The sequence below is a fragment of the Prunus avium genome, chromosome 3, assembly GCF_965620075.1.
Source record: "Prunus avium chromosome 3, drPruAviu1.hap1.1, whole genome shotgun sequence".
Taxonomy (NCBI): domain Eukaryota; kingdom Viridiplantae; phylum Streptophyta; class Magnoliopsida; order Rosales; family Rosaceae; genus Prunus; species Prunus avium.
In genome coordinates, this window is record NC_142286.1 from 29250256 (window position 1) to 29273168 (window position 22913).

The window sequence follows — 22913 nt, forward strand, 5'->3', positions numbered from 1 at the left end:
ATGATCCAATTTAGTTTCCCTACACAAAACAGAAATGAAAAAAGAAAGGAAATAAATAAAACAAGGAAGAAAGAAATAACTAACTCAAGCAGATAAGTTCCCAAGTTCAATTAGATTAATGGATTGGTTCTAGCTAAAGTATGATTAAGCCATGGTGTGTGGTCATAACCTTGTGTTCCTAATTCCCTAATTTGATCATTTGTTGTCTAACCTAAAATTAAGCATTAGGAACCCATTAAGCATAGAAGAACAATTTAAACAACCAAGCATGTATCTAATCCCTGTTGTCGAATGTCCATACATACTCTTCCTATTCATAGTTCAATTCGAATTAAAGCATGGTGTCTACTCTTAATTCAAACCAAGATAGCTAACATGCAAGCCTAAATGGTGATCAATCATTCAAACTAGCATATTAACTTATAAGCATAATGAATAAGAACAAAAACCATAATTGAAACTTGGAAACTAATCAAACTTGAAACTAAAGAAAAGAATTTACATAATGAAAAGTAAAGTGGAACTAAGAAAAACTTAAGGAGAATTTCAGCACAAAGATCTCATTATAACAATTGAAAACTAGAAAGAGAAACTAAGAGAATTTGAGGGAGAGAAGGGAAGGGAGCTCTAGAGAAGTGTTTGAGAGCTCCCCCCCTTGGGGTGTGTTTACAAGCTTAGAGAACTTCCCTATTTATAGGCCTAGGGGAAGTGACAATCTGAATTATACAATTGAATTTTCTAAACACACTAACTTCACCTAACATATACAACACTTAATTCACCAACTTAACCTAACACACAATTGCATTTGAAAACAATTCTTCTTGTCATTAAGCTTAGTGTTGCATCATCCACTTCAACTTCAATTAATTCATTTGGCTGCTGCAAAATTCCACTCAAAAATAGGTATTGAATATGCTTCACCAAACTTTCCCACAATCAACAACACTTCATCATGCATATGTCATGCATGACAATGCATTGCAGCCAGCTTGTGGGCTCGTTTTGGGCTTGTGGCTCCAATCTGAAAAATCTGGAAAAATATGAATCTTGAAGCTCTTTGTCTTATCTTTCCAAGCATATGCAGCCCAGCTCAAGGAAAAATCGGAAAGCCCTTCAAATGTGATTTTTGGCCCAGTAACGCAGATGCTGCCGAATTTGACCTTAAGTTGCCAAAACATGTATAACTTTCTCTAGAAGACTCGGAATCATGAACCGTAAAATTCTACAGAAACTAGACTTCCGTAACTTTCCAATGATGTATGGCTCATCATCTGGTTCTTCTTGAGCAAGTACAGTCAAATCCGTGAAGTTGACTGATCTGCAGACACCGTTTTGAGCTAACTTGTCTCCAAAATGCAATTAGTGAGTCTCAAGCTTATAACACTGAAACAAACACAAAACTTATTAAAAGCACAAGTTTAACTCAAAAACATAACCAAATCATAAATTAGAAGGGTACAAAATGATATGTAAATATGCACCGATCAAGCATATGGCAGAAAACGTCCAGGCCATGAAGAATGAGGTCAAGGAGAGGTTGGAGAAAACCAATGCTAAATACAAAGCTGCTGCAGACAAACATAGATGAGTCAAGGTGTTCAATGAAGGAGGCTCTGTCATGTTCTATCTGAAGAAGGGAGGTTTCCAGTGGGTACTTATCGTAAGTTACAGCCCCTCAAATATGGTCCCTACAAGATTGTAAAGAAGATCAATGATAATGCTTATGCTGTGGAATTGCCCCCATCCATGGAGATTTCAAGGACTTTCAATTTTGCTGATTTGTATGCATTACATGAAGATGATTCGCTCTATCCTGAAGATAACTCAGGGTCCAGTTCTTCTGAAGTGGAAGGGGCTAAATTTCGTACCCTATATCCAAAAACAAGAAGCATAAATGAATGAAGAACACTCAAAGACTAGAGTCCAGGTTCACCAAAATAAAATAAAAAATAAAAAAATAAATAAAGACCAGGCTTCAAATTTTCTTTCCCTTTGTAACCCCAAGTTATGCATTCATTATTTCTCCACATTAAGACTAAAGACCAAGCTTGTGGGATACGGACCGTGACATGAACTCGTAGTCTACCAATTGTTGCTTCAGCTTCTTGAACTCATTCATCATCTGCCTCTAGAAAAGAAACAAAATAAAGCAATGTCAAATATGTACTTATATAGATATGTATATACAGAGTAATACAAAAGACAAATTGGTATTAATGTGGTACATCTTTGATATGCTCTATTGGAACCATCACTTTCCTTTTATTGCTATATATGCAGATGCACAAAAGCACAAACAAGCCCAATTTAAAATCTCCTACTTACGATCCAGAAAAAACAAACTTAAACTCAAAGCAGACTAGTTTTCTTATAAAAATGGAGTTCATTGTTTTTCATCTCAATTTCATTTGTGACTTATAACTCAAATGGTATCCAAAATTTTAGGCAGTGCATGAAAACTCAATCAAGTTAACTCCAGAAAAATGAGAGAACAACAATATAGAATTATGACAAAGGCTGATCAAGGAGTTTCTTAGGGAAATTTCAAGTCGAAGGCAAATAGCTGGAAGAAAAGAAAATGAGGCAATGAAATTGGAAAATTAACTCATGTAAGCTAATCTGAAGACTGTAGCATACGGAGAATATAAGATATCGTCATATATATGTAAGATAGTTTACTATCTTAAACCACTGAAGTGATCTTCTAATTGAATAAGTATTCCTAAGAACTCATGGTTTATCAGAAAGTCTATTCCTATAAGATGTGGCAGCCTAATATAAGTGTTCTAGATATATTCACAGGCTTAAGGATTCCTACTTTGATAAGGATTAAGATTACCTAATCTTATAAGCATTAAGGTTATCTCTAGGAGTTTCTTGATGGGCAAAACTCATAGAGATATGCATATAAATAGGAGGCTCCTTTTAGAGCCGAGACACACAATTAAGCATACAGATATTCACCCCATTAGAATTATTGCTGAAAGAAGTTCTCTATTTCTAAGAGAAAGTCTCGGGTTTTCTCAAGTTCAGTTCTATCTTCATCTTGTTCATCATGTCTGAAATAGGTTAGTTAGTGTATTTCATGTTATATCTATTTAGACTTACATGTGGTATCAGAGCTTTAGTTATATCGTGTTTTACCTAACCAATCTGAAACAGGAAATCTATGAAAACTTTAAACTAAAAGTTGCAAGTTATATGGACAAGAACATGATAACAGTATAAAGAATTGACTTTATCGTGTTCTTGACAGTTTTTGATCAAGTTTGCAGTTGCCATGGGATAATTGAGCAAGCTAAAGCAGCTCAATCATTCCGTGATAACTACATTCAAAGTAAATGGTCCAAATTGGCATCATAGTTCAGAAGATATTGAAAGGCTCTCCATCCAAAGATGTGAGCAGTTTGATATAGCTTTGACTATGATGGATCGACATGGAATATGCACAGTTATAAAATAGCAGAAGTTCTCCTCTATCCAAAGATGTGGACAAATTTTGCTCAAGGAATTATATAACTATTTGTATTTCAGTGTCAATGGACGTACTTAAACTTTCTATCCAAAGATGTGAGTTAAGTGTGTTTAAGTTAAAGTCTTTTGGGGAAATTATTTAAGGTATTGATGTTTAAAACTTGTACAGTCAATCGCAATTCAATCCAGACCCTCACTGGCTCCAACTACAAGAAATGGAGAGAAGACCTTGAAATAGCTCTTGGCTTATTGGACTATGAAATGGTTCTAACTGAGGAAGCACCAGCCACACCAGCAGCTGATGCATCTGATGAGACTAGGACCAAGTTTGCAAAATGGACTAAGGCTAACAAAATGGCGATCATAATCACGAGGAGATCAATTTTAGAGGAGGTAAAGGGCAACATCACATAGTCTAAAAATGCAAAGGCATTTATTGAGGCAATAGCAGAGAATTTCCAAGGCTCCAAAAAGGCTGAGATAGGTACACTAATGAGCAAACTCACAGATTTGAAGTATAATGGAGAAGGATGCATAAGGACTCACATTATGAACATGGTCAAAATTGGAAACAAACTGAAAGCTCTGCAAGTTACAGTAGATGAAGCCATGATGGTGCACTTTGCTCTTAACTCCCTACCTAGCATTTATAGGCATTTGAAAACTACTTACATTGCTCAAAAGGAAACATGGATAGTGGCTGATCTAATAGGAATACGTGTGCAGGAAGAGAAAAGCATTAGAAATGATAATGCAAAGGAACATGTGAATCTAGCGCAGGATTTTAAAGGCAAGCCAAAGGAAGGATATAAATCCAAATATGCAGGAAAGAAGCAGAAGAAGGATGAAACTGCCAAAGGGACAAGTCCAGTAGGTCTGAAATGTTTTTTCTGCAAAACGTTTGGTCACATGAACATGGATTGTAGAAGGTACAAACGTTGATTGGACAAGCAAAAGGCAAAAGGTAAGAAAAACTCAGTGTATGTGGTTTATGAATCAAATTCACTTGAAATTTTATCCAATACATGGTAGTTAGATAGTGGTGCAACAGTTCATGTAACAAATTCCTTGCAGGGGTTCAAAACAAAGAGAGTGCCAAACAAGGATGACTTGAAGGTGTTCGTGGGAAATGGAGAAAGAGTTAAAGTAGATTTTATTGGTTTAGTTAATCTAGAGTTGCAATCTGGTTTTTGTTTGGAATTAGTTGATGTCGTTTATGTTCCTACTACGACAAGGAACCTTTTATCAGTTAGTAGGCTTGTAAAATCAAACTTACAGTTTGAGTTTGATGATTTTGGTTTCTCCATTTCAAGAAATAAAAGAGTTGTTGGTAATGGCATGATTGCTGATGGAATGTTTCGTTTGAATTGCAAACTACCAAAACAAGGCACTGAAATGTTAAATGTAATAAGCACAAAACAGTTAAGCAATTCAGAATCATATACTCTTTGGCATAAGAGACTAGGACATATCTCAAAAGAAAGGATGAATATCCTAAGCAAGCAATCTATGTTGCCACCACTTAACCACCATGAAAGGGATAAAACATGTATTGAATGTGCAAAAGGGAAGATGACAAACCTCAGAAAGAAAGGAGCTGTAAGGAGTGAAAAATTACTTGAGTTGATACACACTGATGGGGAGAAGCTTTGAAGACAGCAAATTACTTGCTTAATAGAACACCTACTAAAAGTGTCGACAGAACCCCTTATGAAATCTGGTGCAATAGAAAACGAAGTTTCAATCACTTGAGAACTTGGGGATGTAGAGCAGCAGCAAAACTTTATAATCTAATGCAAAAGAAGCTTAACTCAAAGACAGTTAGTTGTTATTCCAGACAGGACAAAAGGCTATATATTTTACTATCCTAATCACAACACTAGATTTGTAGAGACACAAAGGGTTGTTTTCATTGAAGAAGAGAAGGGAGAAACAAATACAGCAGATTTTGAGTTTGAAGAAATTCTAGAAAGCAAAGAAACTGCGTAAGCTGGAAGTAAAAAAATGGAGTGACTATCTTGACTTTCGACAACTTGAATAAAGAGATCTCACCTGCACATGAAGACATAAACAGTCATCAAAATCTAGAAGTTGAAACACAACAAAATGCAGAAGTTGAAATGCAGTTGAATCTACCAGAACAATCTTAGACCATGGAATTAAGGAGATCCCAAAGAACTAGAAGACCAACTCTACCAAATGACTATTTTGTCTATTTGCAAGAGTCTGAGTTTGACATCAACACCATAGAAGACCCTGCCACTTATAAACAAGCTATGGAAAGTGAGAAAAATCAACATTGGTTTGTAGCCATGGAGTCTGAACTTGAATTGATGAGCAAGAATGGTGTATGGAGTTTAGTTGAATTACCATCAGGTTCTAAACCTATTGGCTGCAAGTGGGTCTACAAAACCAAGAGGAATGCACAAGGGAAAATAGACATATACAAAGCCAGATTAGTGGCAAAATGGTTTACACAATAAGGAGTGGATTATAATGAAACTTTTTTTTCTATGTCAACAAAAGACTCATTCAGAGTCATCATGGCTTTGGTTTCACATTTTGATCTACACTTGCATCAAATGGATGTCAAGACAGCTTTTCTAAATGGAAATCTAGTTGAAGAGATTTACATGAAACAACCAGATGGTTTCGTCTTAAAAGGGGGAGAGAATTTAGTATGCGGATAGAAATCAATTTATGGTTTAAAACAGGCTTCAAGACAGTGGTATCTAAAATTTGATGAGGTGATAAAATCTCAAGGTTTCATAGATAATCCAGTGGATGAATGCATCTACATGAGGTTCAATGGAAAGGACTTTATCATTCTACTCTCATATGTAGACGACATCCTCTTAGCAAGTAGTAATTTGTCCTTGTTACATGATATCAAGAGAATGTTGTCTACTCATTTTGATATGAGTTAACTGGGAGAAGCCAACTATGTACTGGGAATCAAAATTAGCAGAGATAGAGACAGAATGTTGATAGGTTTATCTCAGAAAGCTTATATTGAGAAGATACTTAAGGGGTTTAATATGGAAAATTGCACAGGCTGTGATGTTTCATTCTCAAAGGGTGACAAGCTTAGCATTAAACAGTCTCCCAAGACTGGACAAGAAAGGATAGATATGCAGGACAAGCCTTGTGCCTCATTGGTAGGAAGCCTCATGTATGCTCAGGTTTGTACTTCACCTGACCTTGCATTTTGTATCATTGTTCTTGGTAGATTTCAGTCCAATCTAGGGCAGGAACATTGGGTTGTAGGGAAAAAGGTGTTAAGGTACCTACAGAGGACTAAGGAGTAAGAACTGGTTTATTTAAAAGAAGTTAAAAGCGTTTTTGTTATGTTGTAAATGGGCTTTGGGTGTGTTTCTAAAAGAAGTTCAAAGCCTTTTTATCATATACCCATTCTTAGCACTAATAATTTGGACTCCTATATTGGGTATAATAGTGAATCTCCCAAAAAAAAAAAGTGTTATCAAAAGTAAAGTTGTTAACAATTTTAATGCTGAAAGAGAATGAGTGAGTGATGGATGTTCCAAGGAAACAAACGACGAACCCGAGAAGCTAAAAACACTGAAGAAGTTGCTCAAAAGGTCCCTTCCCGTGAGGGTTTTTAGTTTTCCTTCTGTCTGGTGGTTTAGCTCTCCTCAACTTGGATCTGTGTATGGCTAGCCACTCTCATTATAGAGCAATGGAGGAGTTTATCAAAAAGTTTACAGCGAACTTTGTTAAAGGAAAGAATCAAGTCATATTTGATATGCCCAGATTATAGGGTCGTTGATTGATTCCTTGTATATATGTTATTCAATTGTTTTATTTCCTTCCTAGAATAAGACTCTCTCAGTCTGTATAAAGTTGTAGCTATATTGTATATTCATATATCAATCAAATACAGAGATCTTCTCTACCAAACCATTCTCTTCATTCACCATTTTTACATGGTATCAGAGCACTGATTCTGGTGACTCTAGAAACCTAAACACCTTCCGCTACAACACAACAGAACAAGATGGGTGAAGCAAAATCCATAGAGAAACCAATTGATGTTTCGGATCCGCTCACTTTGCATCACTCGGATCATCCAGGAATTGTTTTGGTCTCCAGGCTTCTTGAAGGATACAACTATGATCAATGGAGCCGATCTATGCGTCTCAATCTTAGCGCAAAGAATAAGATTGGCTTTGTCGATGGGTCTGTCAAAGCCCCAGCATCTACAGATGCGAAACACTCCATTTGGTATTATCGTGGATCATGAATTCAGTACATCCAGACATTGCTGGCAGCATGATCTATGCCGAAACAGCAGCCGAAGTTTGGAATGACCTCAAAGAGAGGTTTTCATAAGGCAATGATTCCAAAATTTACCAAATCCAACAAGAAATTGTCGAACATCGACAGGGACAGCAATCTGTCTCGGCTTATTACACCAAGATGAAGACACTTTGGGACGAGTTGTCTTCTTGCCATGATACTTTATCATGCACGTGTGTAGGATTGAAGAAAGTTGCTGCACGAGAAGAGAAAGAAAGAGTCATGCAGTTTCTTATGGGACTAAATGAGACTTACACTGCCATCCGGGGACAAATTTTGATGATGCAACCCCTTCCTGACACATGCAAGGTCCATGCCTTGATACTCCAGCAAGAACGACAGGTTGAAGTAGCTACACGACGTGATAGTAATACCGGTCATCATGCGATGAAGGTTGCTCAACCCAGCCATTCACCTATAGCCCAAGGGAATCTAACTCCCTTAAAGTGCAGGTAATGTGCCCAAGAACAACACAGCGTCGATCGATGTTATTTTCTCCATGGTTTTCCCATGGGCCATAAGCTACATGGCAAAAATGTGAAGCCGCCCAACCGAAGGAAATCAACTGCACATAATACTCTAGCAAGCTCTGCGGAGTCAACTCAGACACCGACTACCACTCCTAATGAGAAGCCCACATTCACCACCGAGGAGTACACTCAACTCATGGCGCTGCTTTGCAAAGAGAATGGTAATACACCACCTTTTGCTAACGCCATAGGTATTGTTACCCCTACATGTTATAACACAGTACATGCATCTCACGTCACTCTGTAATGGATAGTAGACAATGGGGCAACGGATCACATATCCCATTCCGTGCCCTCAAATCACATGACTCCGTCTCAAAATGACTTTGTTGAATTACCTGATGGTGGACACGCTGAAATCACATCGGTTGGTTCTGTTAAATTGACCAAGGATTTAGTTCTTGATGGTGTTCTACATGTACCAAAATTTCGAGTCAATCTTTTGTTTGTTAGCAAACTCACTCAAGCTTTGGGATGTATAGTGACATTCTTCCCTAATTTTTTTGTTGTGCAGGCCGTGGCTATGAAAAGGATGATTGGCATGGGCAAGCAACATAAAGGGCTCTACTACATCACCCGTCAACAGAACCCACACCAAGTACACCATGTCAACCGCCATTCCAGCCTCTAGCACCAATCTTTTGGACACCCATCTGCTGCCCCTCTCCATGCTTTATCAAAAAGCATCCTTGAAGTCGTTTTTTATTTTTCCATTAATTGTGATGTTTGTCCCTTAGCCAAACAGACTTGTTGACCTTTTTCTTCCAGTTTGATTAAATCCGTAGCTCCTTTTAATTTAATCCACGGTGACATTTGGGGGCCTCACAGAGTTACTTCACACTCTGGGGGGGTGTTATTTTTTAACTTATGTAGACGATTATTCTCGTTTTACATGGATTCATCTTATGAGCTTTAAATAAGAAACACAGTCATTGTTTAAATCCTTCTTTTCTTGGGTGCAAACCAAATTTAATTGTCGCATTAAGTCTTTGCATGCTGACAATGGGGCAGAATTCATATCCATGCGAAAAAATTTTGATGACAACGGTTTATTTTTCCAACATTCTTGTCCCTCAACACCTCAACAAAATGGGGTTGTTGAGCGAAAGCATCGTCATCTTTTAAATGTGGGGAGGGCTCTTAGATTCCAGGCTCACTTACCATTGTCTTTTTGGGGAGAAAGTATCCAAACAACATGTTATCTCATAAACAGATTACCTACACCTCTCCTTTCTCACAAATCCCCATATGCCATGCTTCATCACACACCTCCTACTTATACGCACATGCGTGTCTTTGGTTGCCTTTGCTATGCAACAAATACTCACCCCATTCACAAATTTGATAAACGAGCTAGGCGTTGCATTTTTGTTGGTTATCCCTTTGGCCAAAAAGGTTATCGCGTCTTTGATCTCGAAACCAAGAAATTTTCCACCTCTAGGGATGTCAAATTTTATGAACATGTTTTTCCATTCTCGACCCAACCTGTCGATTATGATGATGATACAGCCAGTCCGGTCTTACCACTACCTCAAGACCTCTCTCATGGCCCAGATGACCTTATTGGCCCAGTTGACTCCTCATCCTCTTCTCCAGTTGGTAACTCAAATCTCTCCAGCCTATCTCCCATTGTCGTCCCAAATATAAACATTCATGACAGTCCCTAATTGTCACCTAACCCCTCAACGACTCCACCTCCTTTCTCCATGTCCATGAACACCAGCAAGACCTCTCCAACCAAACCTCTGTTGTCCCAACCCCTCTTTCTGAGCTTCAACTTCATCGTTCTGACCGTGTTCCTCAGCCTAACATCAAGCTTCGTGATTATCATGTTTATCACGCTAGTTGGCTTGACCCCAATGCCACCTCTGCCACGTCGAGCACACGCTATCCGTTGACTCGGTATGTTTCTTACTCCCACTTGTCTGATGCTTATCGTTCTTTTGTGACCAACATATCCCACTTGGAAGAACTAGTTTCTTATGAACAGGCTAGTGCAGATCCAAAATAGGTTGAGGCTATGCAGACTGAACTTGATGCTCTTGCTGCTAATAATACTTGGACCACAATGCCATTACATTCTGGTCACCGAGCCATTGGATGTCAGTGGGTCTTCAAAATCAAGTATAACTCCGATGATACAGTTGAACGCTACAAGGCACGTCTTGTGGCCAAAGGATTTACCTAACGTGAAGGAATTGATTACAAGGAGACTTTTGCTCCTATTGCCAAACTCATTACTGTGCAATGCCTCTTATCTGTTTCTGCCATTCGCAATTGGTCTTTGCATCAACTTGATGTGCAAAATGCCTTTCTTCATGGTGATCTCCAAGAAGAAGTCTACATGCAGCCTCCTCCCGGGTTTCGTCGACAGGGGGAGAGAGTTGTATGCCGACTCAACAAGTCTTTGTATGGGCTTAAACAAGCATCTCGCAGTTGGTTCCACAAGTTTTCTCATGTCATTCAAGAAATTGGCTTTCACCAATCTAGGGCTAATTATTCTTTATTCACCAAGATGTGTGATAATTCTTTTACTGCTATACTCCTTTATGTTGACGATATGATCATCACAGGGAATAATGAAGATGTCATTGTTTGTCTCAAACAGTTCCTCCACACAAAATTTCACATCAAGGATCTTGGACCACTTAAATATTTTCTTGGTGTTGAAGTTGCACGATCCAAAGATGGGATTTCTATTTGTCAATGCAAGTATGCCCTGGACATACTTGAAGAGGCTGGATTACTTGGTGCAAAACCCGCAATGTTTCCTATGGAGCAGCACTTGAAATTGACGCCTACATATGGTGTTGCTCTCAAGGACCCTACACACTATCACAGATTGGTTGGAAGATTAATATATTTGACAATCACAAGATCGAAAATTGTATATTCCGTCCACATTCTTAGCCAATTCATGCAACAGCCAAGAAAGCCTCACCTAGATGCAGTGCATCGCCTTCTTCGATACTTAAAGATAGCTTTGGGTCAGGGGTTGCTCTTTCCCTCACAAGGCAGTCTAATATTACGCAATAATTATGATGCAAATTGGGCAGGATGTCCCACCACGAGAAGGTCCATCTCGGGTTATTGTGTTTTTCTTGGTAATGCTCTTATAGCTTGGAAGACAAAGAAACAAACTACTGTTTCCAGATCATCAACTGAAGCTGAGTATCGTTCAATGGCAGCAATCACATGCGAGCTCACTTGGCTGAGATATCTACTACACGACTTGTGCATTAATCATTCTGAACCGGCAACGTTGCACTGCGACAACCAAGCTGCAATACATATTGCAGCCAATCCAATTTACCATGAACATACCAAACATATTGAACTTGGTTGCCACACTGTACGAGAAAGAATTCAAAAAGGAGAAATCAAGACAACATATGTGCAAATTGGAATACAGATTGCTGACATTTTCACAAAGCCATTGGGGCAAGCTGTTTTCCATTCACATCTCAGCAAGTTGGGTGTTTTGGATATCCACACTCCAACTTGAGGGGGAGTGTTAAAGGAAAGAATGAAGTCATATTTGATATGCCTAGATTATAGGGTCGTTGATTGATTCCTTGTATATATGTTATTCAATTGTTTTATTTCCTTCCTAGAATAAGACTCTCATAGTTTGTATAAAGCTGTAGCTATATTGTATATTCATATATCAATCAAATACAGAGATCTTCTCTACCAAACCATTCTCTTCATTCACCATTCTCTTAACAAAGGAAGAAAAATGTGATGTTATAGTTAGCGACACTGCTGCTGAACGAAGTTGCTGTACCATAAGCTTCCTGGTGGGAAAGGTTTTGTCGTCTAAACCAATCAACAGTGCTGCTTTTATCAACATAATGAAAGGTCTGTGGTGTCCTAAGGCCACGATGGACATTGTAAGCATTTGTGACGAGCGCTTTTTATTTGCCTTCAAAACCGTTTGGTAAATTTTAATATAAAACTATTAAAATTGTGAGTAATCACCAAAATGTACATGATATGATGTTAAATCTGTTATGTTGTATGCTATGCTATGGCAGTTTGCTTATTTTGTGCCTGCTATAGTATAGTTGCTTCAAAGCCTCCACAAGCCACTTATTAGCTTTATAAATAAAGGGTCTCTGGCATGGGAGAAATTTTTGTAGGGACCCGATACACCAGCCAGCTGGTGTACCCACCAATAAGAATAGGACACGTGTAATAATTTATTTTTAGCATTTTAACTATTTGTTCCGTTACCAATCTTCCGTTAGTCCTTTAACTTTGTCTCTGTTACCAATCTTCAGTTAGGCTTTTGCTGTCTTCCCATTTTTATTTCTCAATTCTCTCTTTTGTTCTCCAAATTATTGAACTCCCCCTTGTTAAACTTAAAAGCACAATATGAGCAAAAGAGAGAATTGAGGAAGATTGGGGTCGAAATGGTGGGTTTTTTATATGGGTTTTGAGGAAGTTGAGGAGGTGGGTGTGGTTAGAAGTTGGGGAGAGAGTGAGGGTTGGGTGAGGAATTGATGGGGTTTTGGGTGCGCTTGGAAGTGTTGGGTTTGGGATTGGAGAGAGCACTGGTTTTGGGTTCTTAGGCGTTTGCTTTTGTTTTCCATAACGATTAGAAGTTATTCTCAAAAGCGAATCTGGTGCCAAACAAAAGAAGAAGCAATGGGAGCCTCTAGTCCACCAAGGCTTTCTGGGATGCAGAAACAAGTTCTTAGTCTATACAGAGGGTTTCTGAGGGCAGCCCGTGCCAAGTCTGCTGAAGATCAACAACAGATTGAGTCACTTGTGTCAAGTGAGTTCCGCTGCAATGCCAAGGAGGTAGACCGCAAAAATTTCCCTTACATTGAATACTTGCTTCGCTGCGCTAAGAAACAGCTTGATCAGCTCAGGAGCCCCGATTTTGTGAGATGATAATGAATAACTATAGGAAGAAAAAAAAAAGAAATTAAAAGAAATTAAAAGAAATTAAAAAATGATGCTGGAGCAAAGCCAATACATATGCATAAGTTGATGTTTGGGGAGGCAACCCCCAATGTTCAAAGAACCTCAAGCAAAACCAATATAATAATCTAATGAGCCAAAACTCATGAAATAGTAACCCAAAAGTAACTTAGCAAAGCATATATAAAAATATATATGTATATTACACTCAAAAGTAACTCAAACCACAATATAATAATCCAATGAAACCACAACTCATGAAACAGTCCCGGAAACTAAAAAAGTAAAGACATGTGGGAGTAGGGTGCAGGTCATCACCTTTTTCTTTGTCCATGAAAACGTACAGCAGGCTGCTGTATCTGACGGCAAAAGGGTTAGTGTCAGAGAAAATTTGTATCTTTAGGGTTTTGTTTGAAAAACTGAAATTTGATAAATAAAAATTGGCTAACAGATGCAGCGAAAGGCTAACGGAGTTAAAAGGCTAACAGAGTTAAAAGTTACTGCAATTTTAAAGCTAAAAATAAATTATTACACGTGTCCTATTCCTATTGGTGGGTACACCACAGGTCCCTACAAAAATTTCTCCTGGCATGGAGATCATCGAATTAATGAAACCTTAAAAGGCCAGTGACGTGCAAGTCCAATTTCCGCAACAGTTATTATCAATCATAACTTATATTATTATTTTTATAACTTATATCCACATACATATAGAAAGATGCAATTTCTACATGAGCAGGAAATTAAATTTTCCAGGTCATAAAACTTTTTGATATTCAAAGCAACCTCTAAGAATATAAATTAATTTAATTGGAATTAATGGGAATCTAACGAGATTCATACTTAGTATAACAATTGAACAATTTCATACTCAAGAAAATCCCCTTTATCAAGATTGATTGCCTATGATTTTTTGTTTGTTTTTTTGAATACAAATTATAGTCTACATTATAAGGGGAAGGGGATTTCACATATTCACATTACCAAGGTGTCATGGGAGTTCGAACATGAGACCACTGATTGCCTAATGTTGTTATGCTTACTAATAAACCGCAAAAGTATAGTTTGGAGACCTAAACATACATGTGACTTTTATATCACTATGCTTTATTTCTCATAGCATCTGTCTCATGTGACTTTTCTATGCATGCCCACATTAATGTTGATATCCTCAATGTATAGTCATATAAAAGAATATTAAATTAACATCAACAAAAGGAAAACAGTAGTACTCAAGCTAGATGTTTTCAAGAACAAAAAGTACACAAAGCTAGATGATATATATACAATGCAAAGTCGCCATCAAACATTACACACCAAAAAAAAAAAAAGTAACACAGGAAAAAACTATGCCCAACATTACAAAGATTTGGACACCAAGACATTTATTTGAATGAAAACAAAGCCAGTGAGTGGTATTTTATACAAGAATACTACTAGGAAGGCTTTCGACTTAAGAACTTCTTTCTCTATTCTTTTTTTAATGATTCCAAAGATCCACATTAAAAGAGAAATCACCTCTACCTAGTCCTTCTGAACATTGGTACACTGTCTTTTCGATTGTGGCATATCATCAACCCAAAAACTTGTGAACCCTTCTTCCTCTAACGCGAGACCATAACATGTAGCTCTTTCAAAAGCATCCTCGTCACCTAAAAAGGTTTCCCACCAATCATTTCCATTCTTTGTTGATGGTGATGTTTGTGATGGCGTACTACAATTCTCGACCGTTTGAATATGGTCCAAAATTGGTTCTTTACTGCTCAAACAATTTGAACTCTTGATGAAGCTTTGGGGTTGAGGTCTTATTACGATGGTCTTTATTGTTTCTTGGGGTTTATCTTTCACCTTTTTCAGGCGAGAATCCGTCCGCAGTCGAGTGTTCCAATAATTTTTCACATCATTCGCTGTCCTTCCTGGAAGCCTTCCAGCAATCAATGACCACCTTCGACAGATAGCGTGAGAAAATAAATCAATACATTTGTGCTATGATACACCAAAAAAAAGTTAGAAAGATGTGATGTTTTTCCAACAAATGAGGTTTATGTTTCAGCTGCTATGAAAGGGATTGTTAGTTTTGTTGGAAGATTCACGTAAACTTTCAGATACTACGCTTTTATAAGTTTATTTTCTTCATCAAACCACAGGTTAGAGCTTATATAGTAGAAGGAATTTGCAGATCCAAGTTGTTGTAATTGAATAACCACAGTAGATGTTTATCTTCCATAAGAAGCATTGTTGAGTTTACCCCATGTTCTTTCAGACACAAATTTAAACCTTTCTGTAAATGTTCTAACATATATATATATGATCACTATGTTTTACGATTCACAGAGACTAAGATGCATCATGCATGGCTACATGGCCCTTCTAGTGCTTTTTGTGGTTGTGCATGCGTACTGAGATAAACAACAGAAGATATAATATAGAAAACAAAGCACGGGATGCTTGTCGGCGATTGTGTATTTTATTTTTATTTTTTTTGAATGGTATGTGATGAAAGAACGATGTGGGATAAGGAAAGAGACACGTATTTATTGGTACCTGTTTCCTAAAAGCTTGTGAAGCCTAATTATTAGGTCTACTTCATCCTCTGCAAACCCTCCTATCTTGATATTTGGCTTCAAATAGTTCAACCACCTTAGTCTACAGCTCCTCCTGCACCTGTTCAACCCTGCATCCATGCATAATGCAAAAAATTCCCGATGTGGGATAAGTCTATTAGCACCACTCGATCCACGACTAATATCATTTGATCTAAACACGGAGACAACATAAATAGTGAATAATATAGGAGCACTAGTGACTATTGGGCCTAGCTGGTGAAAGACAAAATTAAAAGCAACCAATTGGCAATAAGTGGAGAAGTTTAAGACCTTGTACACATCACTAATTTAATTAAGGCTTCACTGCCTATTAAGCTCTAGCTATATATGAACAATCTATATCATATATCTCTCTTTGAGCTATATTTACATTAATACCTGCTTTGTAAGGAACTTGGTACCACTTTCCTTCTCCATGATTCTCAATGCACTGCCTCAAAACATCATCTTCCTCTTTAGTCCAAGCTCCTTTTCTCACACCCAAGTTATAGCCCTCCATCTTCTTGTTGGCCATCGTTGTATGTTAGCAGCTAGTTTTTCTTGTGCCTGCTAGTTATTTCAAAGCCTCCGGAAGCCACCTAGCATTATAAATAAAAGGTCTCTGACGGTATGAAGTGTTGGAAAATGGCTCACATTTAGTATGCAAGTGAAGAAGTGAGCGACCGGTCGCAAGGTTTGGGCGACCGGTCGTTTTTACACAGATTCGAAGTCTGGAGCAAATGCATGGGGCGACCGGTCGCTAGTTCTTTGCGACCGGTCGCAGGAAACATGAGCGACCGGTCGCGTGCCATTTGCGACCGGTCGTAAAGAAGCAGAATCGAAACTGAAGCCTCAGTCCAAAAGCGACCGGTCGCCAGTTCCTGGCGACCGGTCGTCCCAGTTGTGCTGTGACGATTTCTTACGTGTTTTCAACTACTTTTTCGGTGGCTATCGCTTTCCACAAGATTTCAGAGGCTTAATGGGTCACTTCTGAGTTGCAAGAAGGTGGACTACCTGCTGGATAGTTGGGAGAGCACTAATTGCCAATTGGTTGTCTTGCTTTGAAGGATTCACTCTCCATTTTCTGGTTTAGTGGAAGGTGGCTGAAGTGGGATTTGATTACTTACATGATCTGATCTTTAGTCTAAGTGGGAGACTAAAGGAAGGAACGTGGAAGACAAGATGGTGCCTTATCTTATGTCCATTGGTCTGTGTAAGTAATGGGATGTAAAGCAAGACATTATAAGATGAGAAAGCAAGTTGAAGGAGGTGTGGTTAATCTCAAGGTGGTCAAGTAGCTGGGTGCTATTGTGTTCAAAGGAGGTTAACTCACCAAGGGAGAACGTGAGAGAGAGCAATCAGTTCAAGTTTAGAGCTGAGTTGGGGTCTTGAGAGTCTAGACACAAAGGGGGGAAACACCAAGGGTTGTGAGAGTGTTTCACAAGTGCATCAAAGTGTTGAGCAAAGGGGTGTGAGAGAAAAGAGAGCTTGGGGAGAGAATAGAGTTCTAAGGGGGTTTTCTGTGTAAAACCAAAGTTGTAACTTATTCTTTCATGAAGTGAATTTCTCAAGGGGATCACCAAGAGGATGTAGGCAATTGCTGAACCTCTATAAATTCTTGTGTCACTTTGTGCTTGGTTGTTGTCTCAAGTGTGTGTGTGTGTGTGTGTGTGATTCATCCATCATTGTGTGTGTCACAAAGTCCATCAACAACAAGATCATTAGGGGAGTGAGTGAAAGTGTTTGTCCATTTTTCACAACAAGTGGTATCAGAGCTGTGTTGGAGCAGCAAGTGCTAGTGTGTTGAAGATGGCAAGTGACAAGGAAGCTGAAGGTGGAAGTAGCTCTATGCATCAGAGGCTACCACAATCTGTCAGCATGAAGGTGGAGTTGAAGCCTTTCACAGGGAAGGAGAACTTCACACTTTGGCAAAGGAGGATGAAGTCAGCCCTTACACAACAAAATCTCAGTGTTGTCTTGGAAGGCAAAGAGAAGAAGCCGGTTACCATGACAGATGCGGAGTGGGGTGTGCTAGATGAGTTGGCTAGAGGAGCCATCGAGAACTTCATCTCCGATGAGGTGCTCATCAACGTGATGAAGGACACAGCGAAGCAAACATGGGAGAAGCTCGAAGAGATGTTTGCAGGGAAGTCGCTGTCCAACAAGCTCTTCCTCAAGGAGGAACTCCTAAATCTTCGGATGGCGGAGGAAGGAAATCTAATGGAGCATTTGAGCAGCTTCAATAGATGTGTTGCTGACTTGCAAAGAATGGATGTGTTGTATAATACGGAGGATAAGGCACTCATGTTACTAACATCCTTGCCTCCGTCTTATAAGCATTTCCGAACTACACTTATGTTCGGGAAGAGTACTTTGAATTTTGAGGAGGTGGTGCAAGATGTGATGACGCATCACAGGATGTCTCAACGTTCGGAGGAGAACTCTCAAGATGCTGGTTTGTTCGCAAGGAGTCGTTCAAGCAAGCAAGAAGGCAAGGGCAACAAAAGGAATACTAAGTCCAAGGACAATGAAGGGTGCTTCGAGTGTGGATCTATGGATCATTGGAGACGAGATTGTCCGGTATGGAAGGAGAAGCTGAACAAGATGAAGAAAGCTGGAAGTTCAGTCCACGTGTGTGATGAGGACACATGTGATGAACTCTTGACGGTTACGGAGGAGAGTAACGGGGAAGTCATGGCAAGTTCTTCGTGTAAGAATTCTTCTTCAAGTTGGATTTTAGATTCCGGGTGCTCATATCATGTGTGTGCAAATAAGTTGATGTTTGACACATATGAGGATAAGGATGCATGCAAGATTATGTTGGGAGACAAAACTACATGTGAAGTTTTGGGCATAGGGACTGTGAAGATCAAGTTGCAAGGTGGTGAAGTTTGGACTCTTAGTAAGGTAAGGTTTGTACCTGCACTAAGAACGAATCTAGTCTCTCTTGGTTCTTTGGATAGAGAAGGTTGTTCTTACAAGGCCAAAGGAGGGAAGCTCATGGTCACACAAGGTTCTGTGGTGGTTATGAGAGGGGAGATTCAACCAAACAACACATACAAGCTTTTGAGTGGTGCAGAGATTTGTACCAAGGAAAAGCAAGCAACAAGTCTTAATGTCAAGGAGCCGGTCCAACATAATGTAGCTGCAAGTGTGCTCAAGAGATGTTGGGCAAGGAAGGTTAGTCAAGGGTGTATGACTAACGGTTCATCATCAAAGGTGCTTGATTTCAAAGCTGCAGAAAGTGTGGAGAGGAATATCCACAAAGGTGAAATCAAGACAAGGAATGATGGGGAGGATGTTGTTGAAGAGAAGCTTCTTGCCAAGGTGGTCATGGAAGGGACTCCATTTGAGGTGGAGCTTGACACAAGGGCTGAAGAAGGAGGGCAACAACAACAAACTCACAAAGGGGTTCTACTTGAGGTAGAGCCATCATCAATTGCAAGGTCCAAGCCCAAGGAATCCATCAAACCGTCCCTAGGTTTTGGATGGATGGACCAAGAAGTTCCAACCACGTTTCGGAGTGCTATAGGGAGCATGAAGCGGGAAAGTTGGAGAAGTGCATTGATGAAAAGAAATGTGTTCTTAAATCCAAGAGCAAGAAGTACTAAATGGGGATTTAGTGAACAAAGGTTTGGTATGGGGTTTGCATATCAAGGGAAGTCCAAGGTTCAAGGTTCCAAGGAGGCAAGGAGCAACGAATTTGGCAAGGGGGAACTCTTTTCTGCACAAGAGGTCCATGTTACTCAAGTTTAGACTTGGGTGGAGCACCTTCCACCAAAGGTGCATTGAGGCAAGAGGTGTATTGCCATGGTGGAGCTCTTGGAAATTACTAGAACAATTTCTAAGAGGTTGAAGAGGTTCTAGAGGTCAACAATGACTCACGGGGTGATTAAATGGTTCGCCAAGGTGGAGATTGTTGGAAAATGGCTCACATTTAGTATGCAAGTGAAGAAGTGAGCGACCGGTCGCAAGGTTTGGGCGACCGGTCGTTTTTACACAGATTCGAAGTCTGGAGCAAATGCATGGGGCGACCGGTCGCTAGTTCTTTGCGACCGGTCGCAGGAAACATGAGCGACCGGTCGCGTGCCATTTGCGACCGGTCGTAAAGAAGCAGAATCGAAACTGAAGCCTCAGTCCAAAAGCGACCGGTCGCCAGTTCCTGGCGACCGGTCGTCCCAGTTGTGCTGTGACGATTTCTTACGTGTTTTCAACTACTTTTTCGGTGGCTATCGCTTTCCACAAGATTTCAGAGGCTTAATGGGTCACTTCTGAGTTGCAAGAAGGTGGACTACCTGCTGGATAGTTGGGAGAGCACTAATTGCCAATTGGTTGTCTTGCTTTGAAGGATTCACTCTCCATTTTCTGGTTTAGTGGAAGGTGGCTGAAGTGGGATTTGATTACTTACATGATCTGATCTTTAGTCTAAGTGGGAGACTAAAGGAAGGAACGTGGAAGACAAGATGGTGCCTTATCTTATGTCCATTGGTCTGTGTAAGTAATGGGATGTAAAGCAAGACATTATAAGATGAGAAAGCAAGTTGAAGGAGGTGTGGTTAATCTCAAGGTGGTCAAGTAGCTGGGTGCTATTGTGTTCAAAGGAGGTTAACTCACCAAGGGAGAACGTGAGAGAGAGCAATCAGTTCAAGTTTAGAGCTGAGTTGGGGTCTTGAGAGTCTAGACACAAAGGGGGGAAACACCAAGGGTTGTGAGAGTGTTTCACAAGTGCATCAAAGTGTTGAGCAAAGGGGTGTGAGAGAAAAGAGAGCTTGGGGAGAGAATAGAGTTCTAAGGGGGTTTTCTGTGTAAAACCAAAGTTGTAACTTATTCTTTCATGAAGTGAATTTCTCAAGGGGATCACCAAGAGGATGTAGGCAATTGCTGAACCTCTATAAATTCTTGTGTCACTTTGTGCTTGGTTGTTGTCTCAAGTGTGTGTGTGTGTGTGTGTGTGATTCATCCATCATTGTGTGTGTCACAAAGTCCATCAACAACAAGATCATTAGGGGAGTGAGTGAAAGTGTTTGTCCATTTTTCACAACATGAAGACGATCAGATTAAAGCTAACAAGGCCAGTGACGTGCAATGTCTCGTATCCACAGAAGCAAAAAGTGACAAGTTTAAGAGATTGCTACGATTCTCCATCATAAATTAGCTACCAGTCTAACTATTATAATATGTTTTCATGTAGGGCTTACCAAAAGGAAAGTTATATATATATGCAGTTACAGTGAAGCACTAACTAATTAGTAAATTAATATGACACCACATTTTGACCTACTCTATATTCCATCTCGTAATCTAAATCGTATACTTTTTTAGATCTTCATTAATTGAAAGATCATTCTTGTAAAAATTCACTCAAACAAAAAAACGTCTAATATCTAACAAGGAAATGTTCAAAATAACAATTAAGAGCCACTGATTAAAATAAGAGCCTAAAAATTGAATGGTTCTGATTTCACACATTGTGGAGTAGACAACATCCATGTGGCTAGCACTGTATTAACTTACTAACTTGTCAGTGCTCGACAATTGTTGTATATGAGTATATATGATATCACTACTACAATATTGGGCTTTGGGCACCAATTTTATTTGTCCTCTTTAGTGTAAAAGGCACAATTATTTGTGTTCTTTGTTAATAACCACGGTGCAACTACGACAAATTGGTCGGTTTCCCATATGAGAGTTTCTATTGTTCATTAAGCACGTACCACCTATTCTCTCTCTCTCTCTCTCTCTCTCTCTCTCTCTCTCTCTCTCTCCACCACGGCCGCCTACTTTATCTCCCTATGTTTCTCAAACGCCACCTCCTATACCCGTCCACCATCACGACCAAAAAAAGAAACTTAGTGTACAAAAAAACCAATATAAAGGTTGTGTAATTTGTATGAACAACCCATCAGAAAAAAATAAAACCTAAATAAAAGTTATGCGTCCTCCATCAAACCTGCACATACACCCAAAAAACTATGATCAAATTAAAATTCTAGGAGACAATATTTCAACACAACTAAAGAAGAAAAAAAAAACTAAACTAAAAATCACACCTTCAAGCTTAGCTCACACTTTGAGCTTTTAATTTCAAGAGCAGACGAACAAAAAAAACTCCAGGCCTACGTAGCAGATAATCACCTTCAAAACACAAAAAATCCAGATCTAAGTGAGCCAACAATGGTATGGATAATAGTAGTAGATGGACGAGAAGAATGAAAAAAAATAATGGAAAGAAAAGAAGTAGAGTTGAAATGGTATAAATATCCAAGATCTAAGTGAGGATCCATGGTATAAATAAAAAGGAAACAACTTCTTACAACCAAAACAGAAACAAAGTCTTACCAACAATATATGATATGGAACCAAAGAACGAATAAATAAAAGAAGGAAAAGAAGTGGGGGTAGAGGAAGAGGAAGAGAGGCTGGTTATAAAGGGAACGACAAGTTGAGAGAGAGAGACGTGCAAAACACAAAATAGAAAAAATTAATTAGGTGGATACCGATTTTAAACTGTCTTTTTGGGCGGTCAATGTTTTAAACTTTGTTTTGAAAAAAAATATTTAAAAAGTTTACATGTAAATTTTTATAAATTGTTGGGCACAAAATGGTTTTTTGTCTGGAGTGTCATATCGGATCCCGAACTTGTACATTTAGTATCGATGCATTTATGCACATTTAAAGAAATCTTAACCATTTAATTAATTTTATGACTAAAATTCTACCACGGCAGGATAATTATATTAAAACCTTATACACTGGATCAATTGTCCACATATGCATCCTCAATTGTCTCCATCACCTGGAAAACTCAAATTTATTTCCGCTGCCCCACCCCACCCCATCCTCTCCTCCCTCGTTACCTAGTTCCCCTCATCATCTTCCATTATCTCCAAACCACACCCTGCCCACGCCCCCTAGCATATCTGAACAAAGCAAAAATAGCCAAACTATATGAACAACTAAATTCGCGAGTGGATTAAATGGTATTTGTTTGTGGGTCTCTATTGCGTGAGAAAGCTAGGTTTGAAATTTTCATCTTTTGTATATCTAATCCTCATATGCATGCAAATCTGAA

General features: G+C 39.0%; 2 protein-coding genes and 2 pseudogenes across 2 annotated transcripts; 3 read left to right on the top strand and 1 right to left on the bottom strand.

Moving 5' to 3' along the window:
- The first annotated feature begins 1749 nt into the window (after positions 1-1749).
- On the top strand, positions 1750-4419 carry LOC148295904 (uncharacterized; annotated as a pseudogene).
- A 3118-nt stretch (positions 4420-7537) lies between these two features.
- Positions 7538-8882, top strand: LOC148295905 (uncharacterized; annotated as a pseudogene).
- Positions 8883-12817: 3935 nt separating this feature from the next.
- On the top strand, positions 12818-13225 carry LOC110749421 (uncharacterized). Its single transcript, XM_021949533.2, has one exon. The coding sequence runs from the start codon at positions 12975-12977 to the stop codon at positions 13221-13223; it is 249 nt and encodes an 82-aa protein (XP_021805225.2). The 5' UTR covers positions 12818-12974; the 3' UTR covers positions 13224-13225.
- Positions 13226-14514: 1289 nt separating this feature from the next.
- Positions 14515-22299, bottom strand: LOC110755131 (transcription factor MYB1-like). The gene is made up of 6 exons (XM_088250292.1): positions 22181-22299; positions 21892-21976; positions 21761-21791; positions 16238-16437; positions 15798-15927; positions 14515-15198 (listed from the first exon to the last, which is right to left on the bottom strand). Exons 4-6 carry the CDS (start codon positions 16371-16373, stop codon positions 14778-14780), a joined length of 687 nt encoding a protein of 228 aa, XP_088106418.1. The 5' UTR covers positions 16374-16437; positions 21761-21791; positions 21892-21976; positions 22181-22299; the 3' UTR covers positions 14515-14777.
- Positions 22300-22913: the final 614 nt, after the last annotated feature.

What these genes read in the sequence shown, in the direction of transcription:
- LOC110749421 (XM_021949533.2), top strand. Translation starts at nt 12,975, where the DNA reads ATGGGAGCCTCTAGTCCACCAAGGCTTTCTGGGATGCAGAAACAAGTT.
- LOC110755131 (XM_088250292.1), bottom strand. Translation starts at nt 16,373, where the DNA reads ATGGCCAACAAGAAGATGGAGGGCTATAACTTGGGTGTGAGAAAAGGA. An exon ending in CCAAGTTCCTTACAAAGCAG is followed by an intron (nt 15,928 to 16,237) that starts GTATTAATGTAA and finishes GCATGGATGCAG; the next exon opens with GGTTGAACAGGTGCAGGAGG. An exon ending in CACAAGCTTTTAGGAAACAG is followed by an intron (nt 15,199 to 15,797) that starts GTACCAATAAAT and finishes TATCTGTCGAAG; the next exon opens with GTGGTCATTGATTGCTGGAA.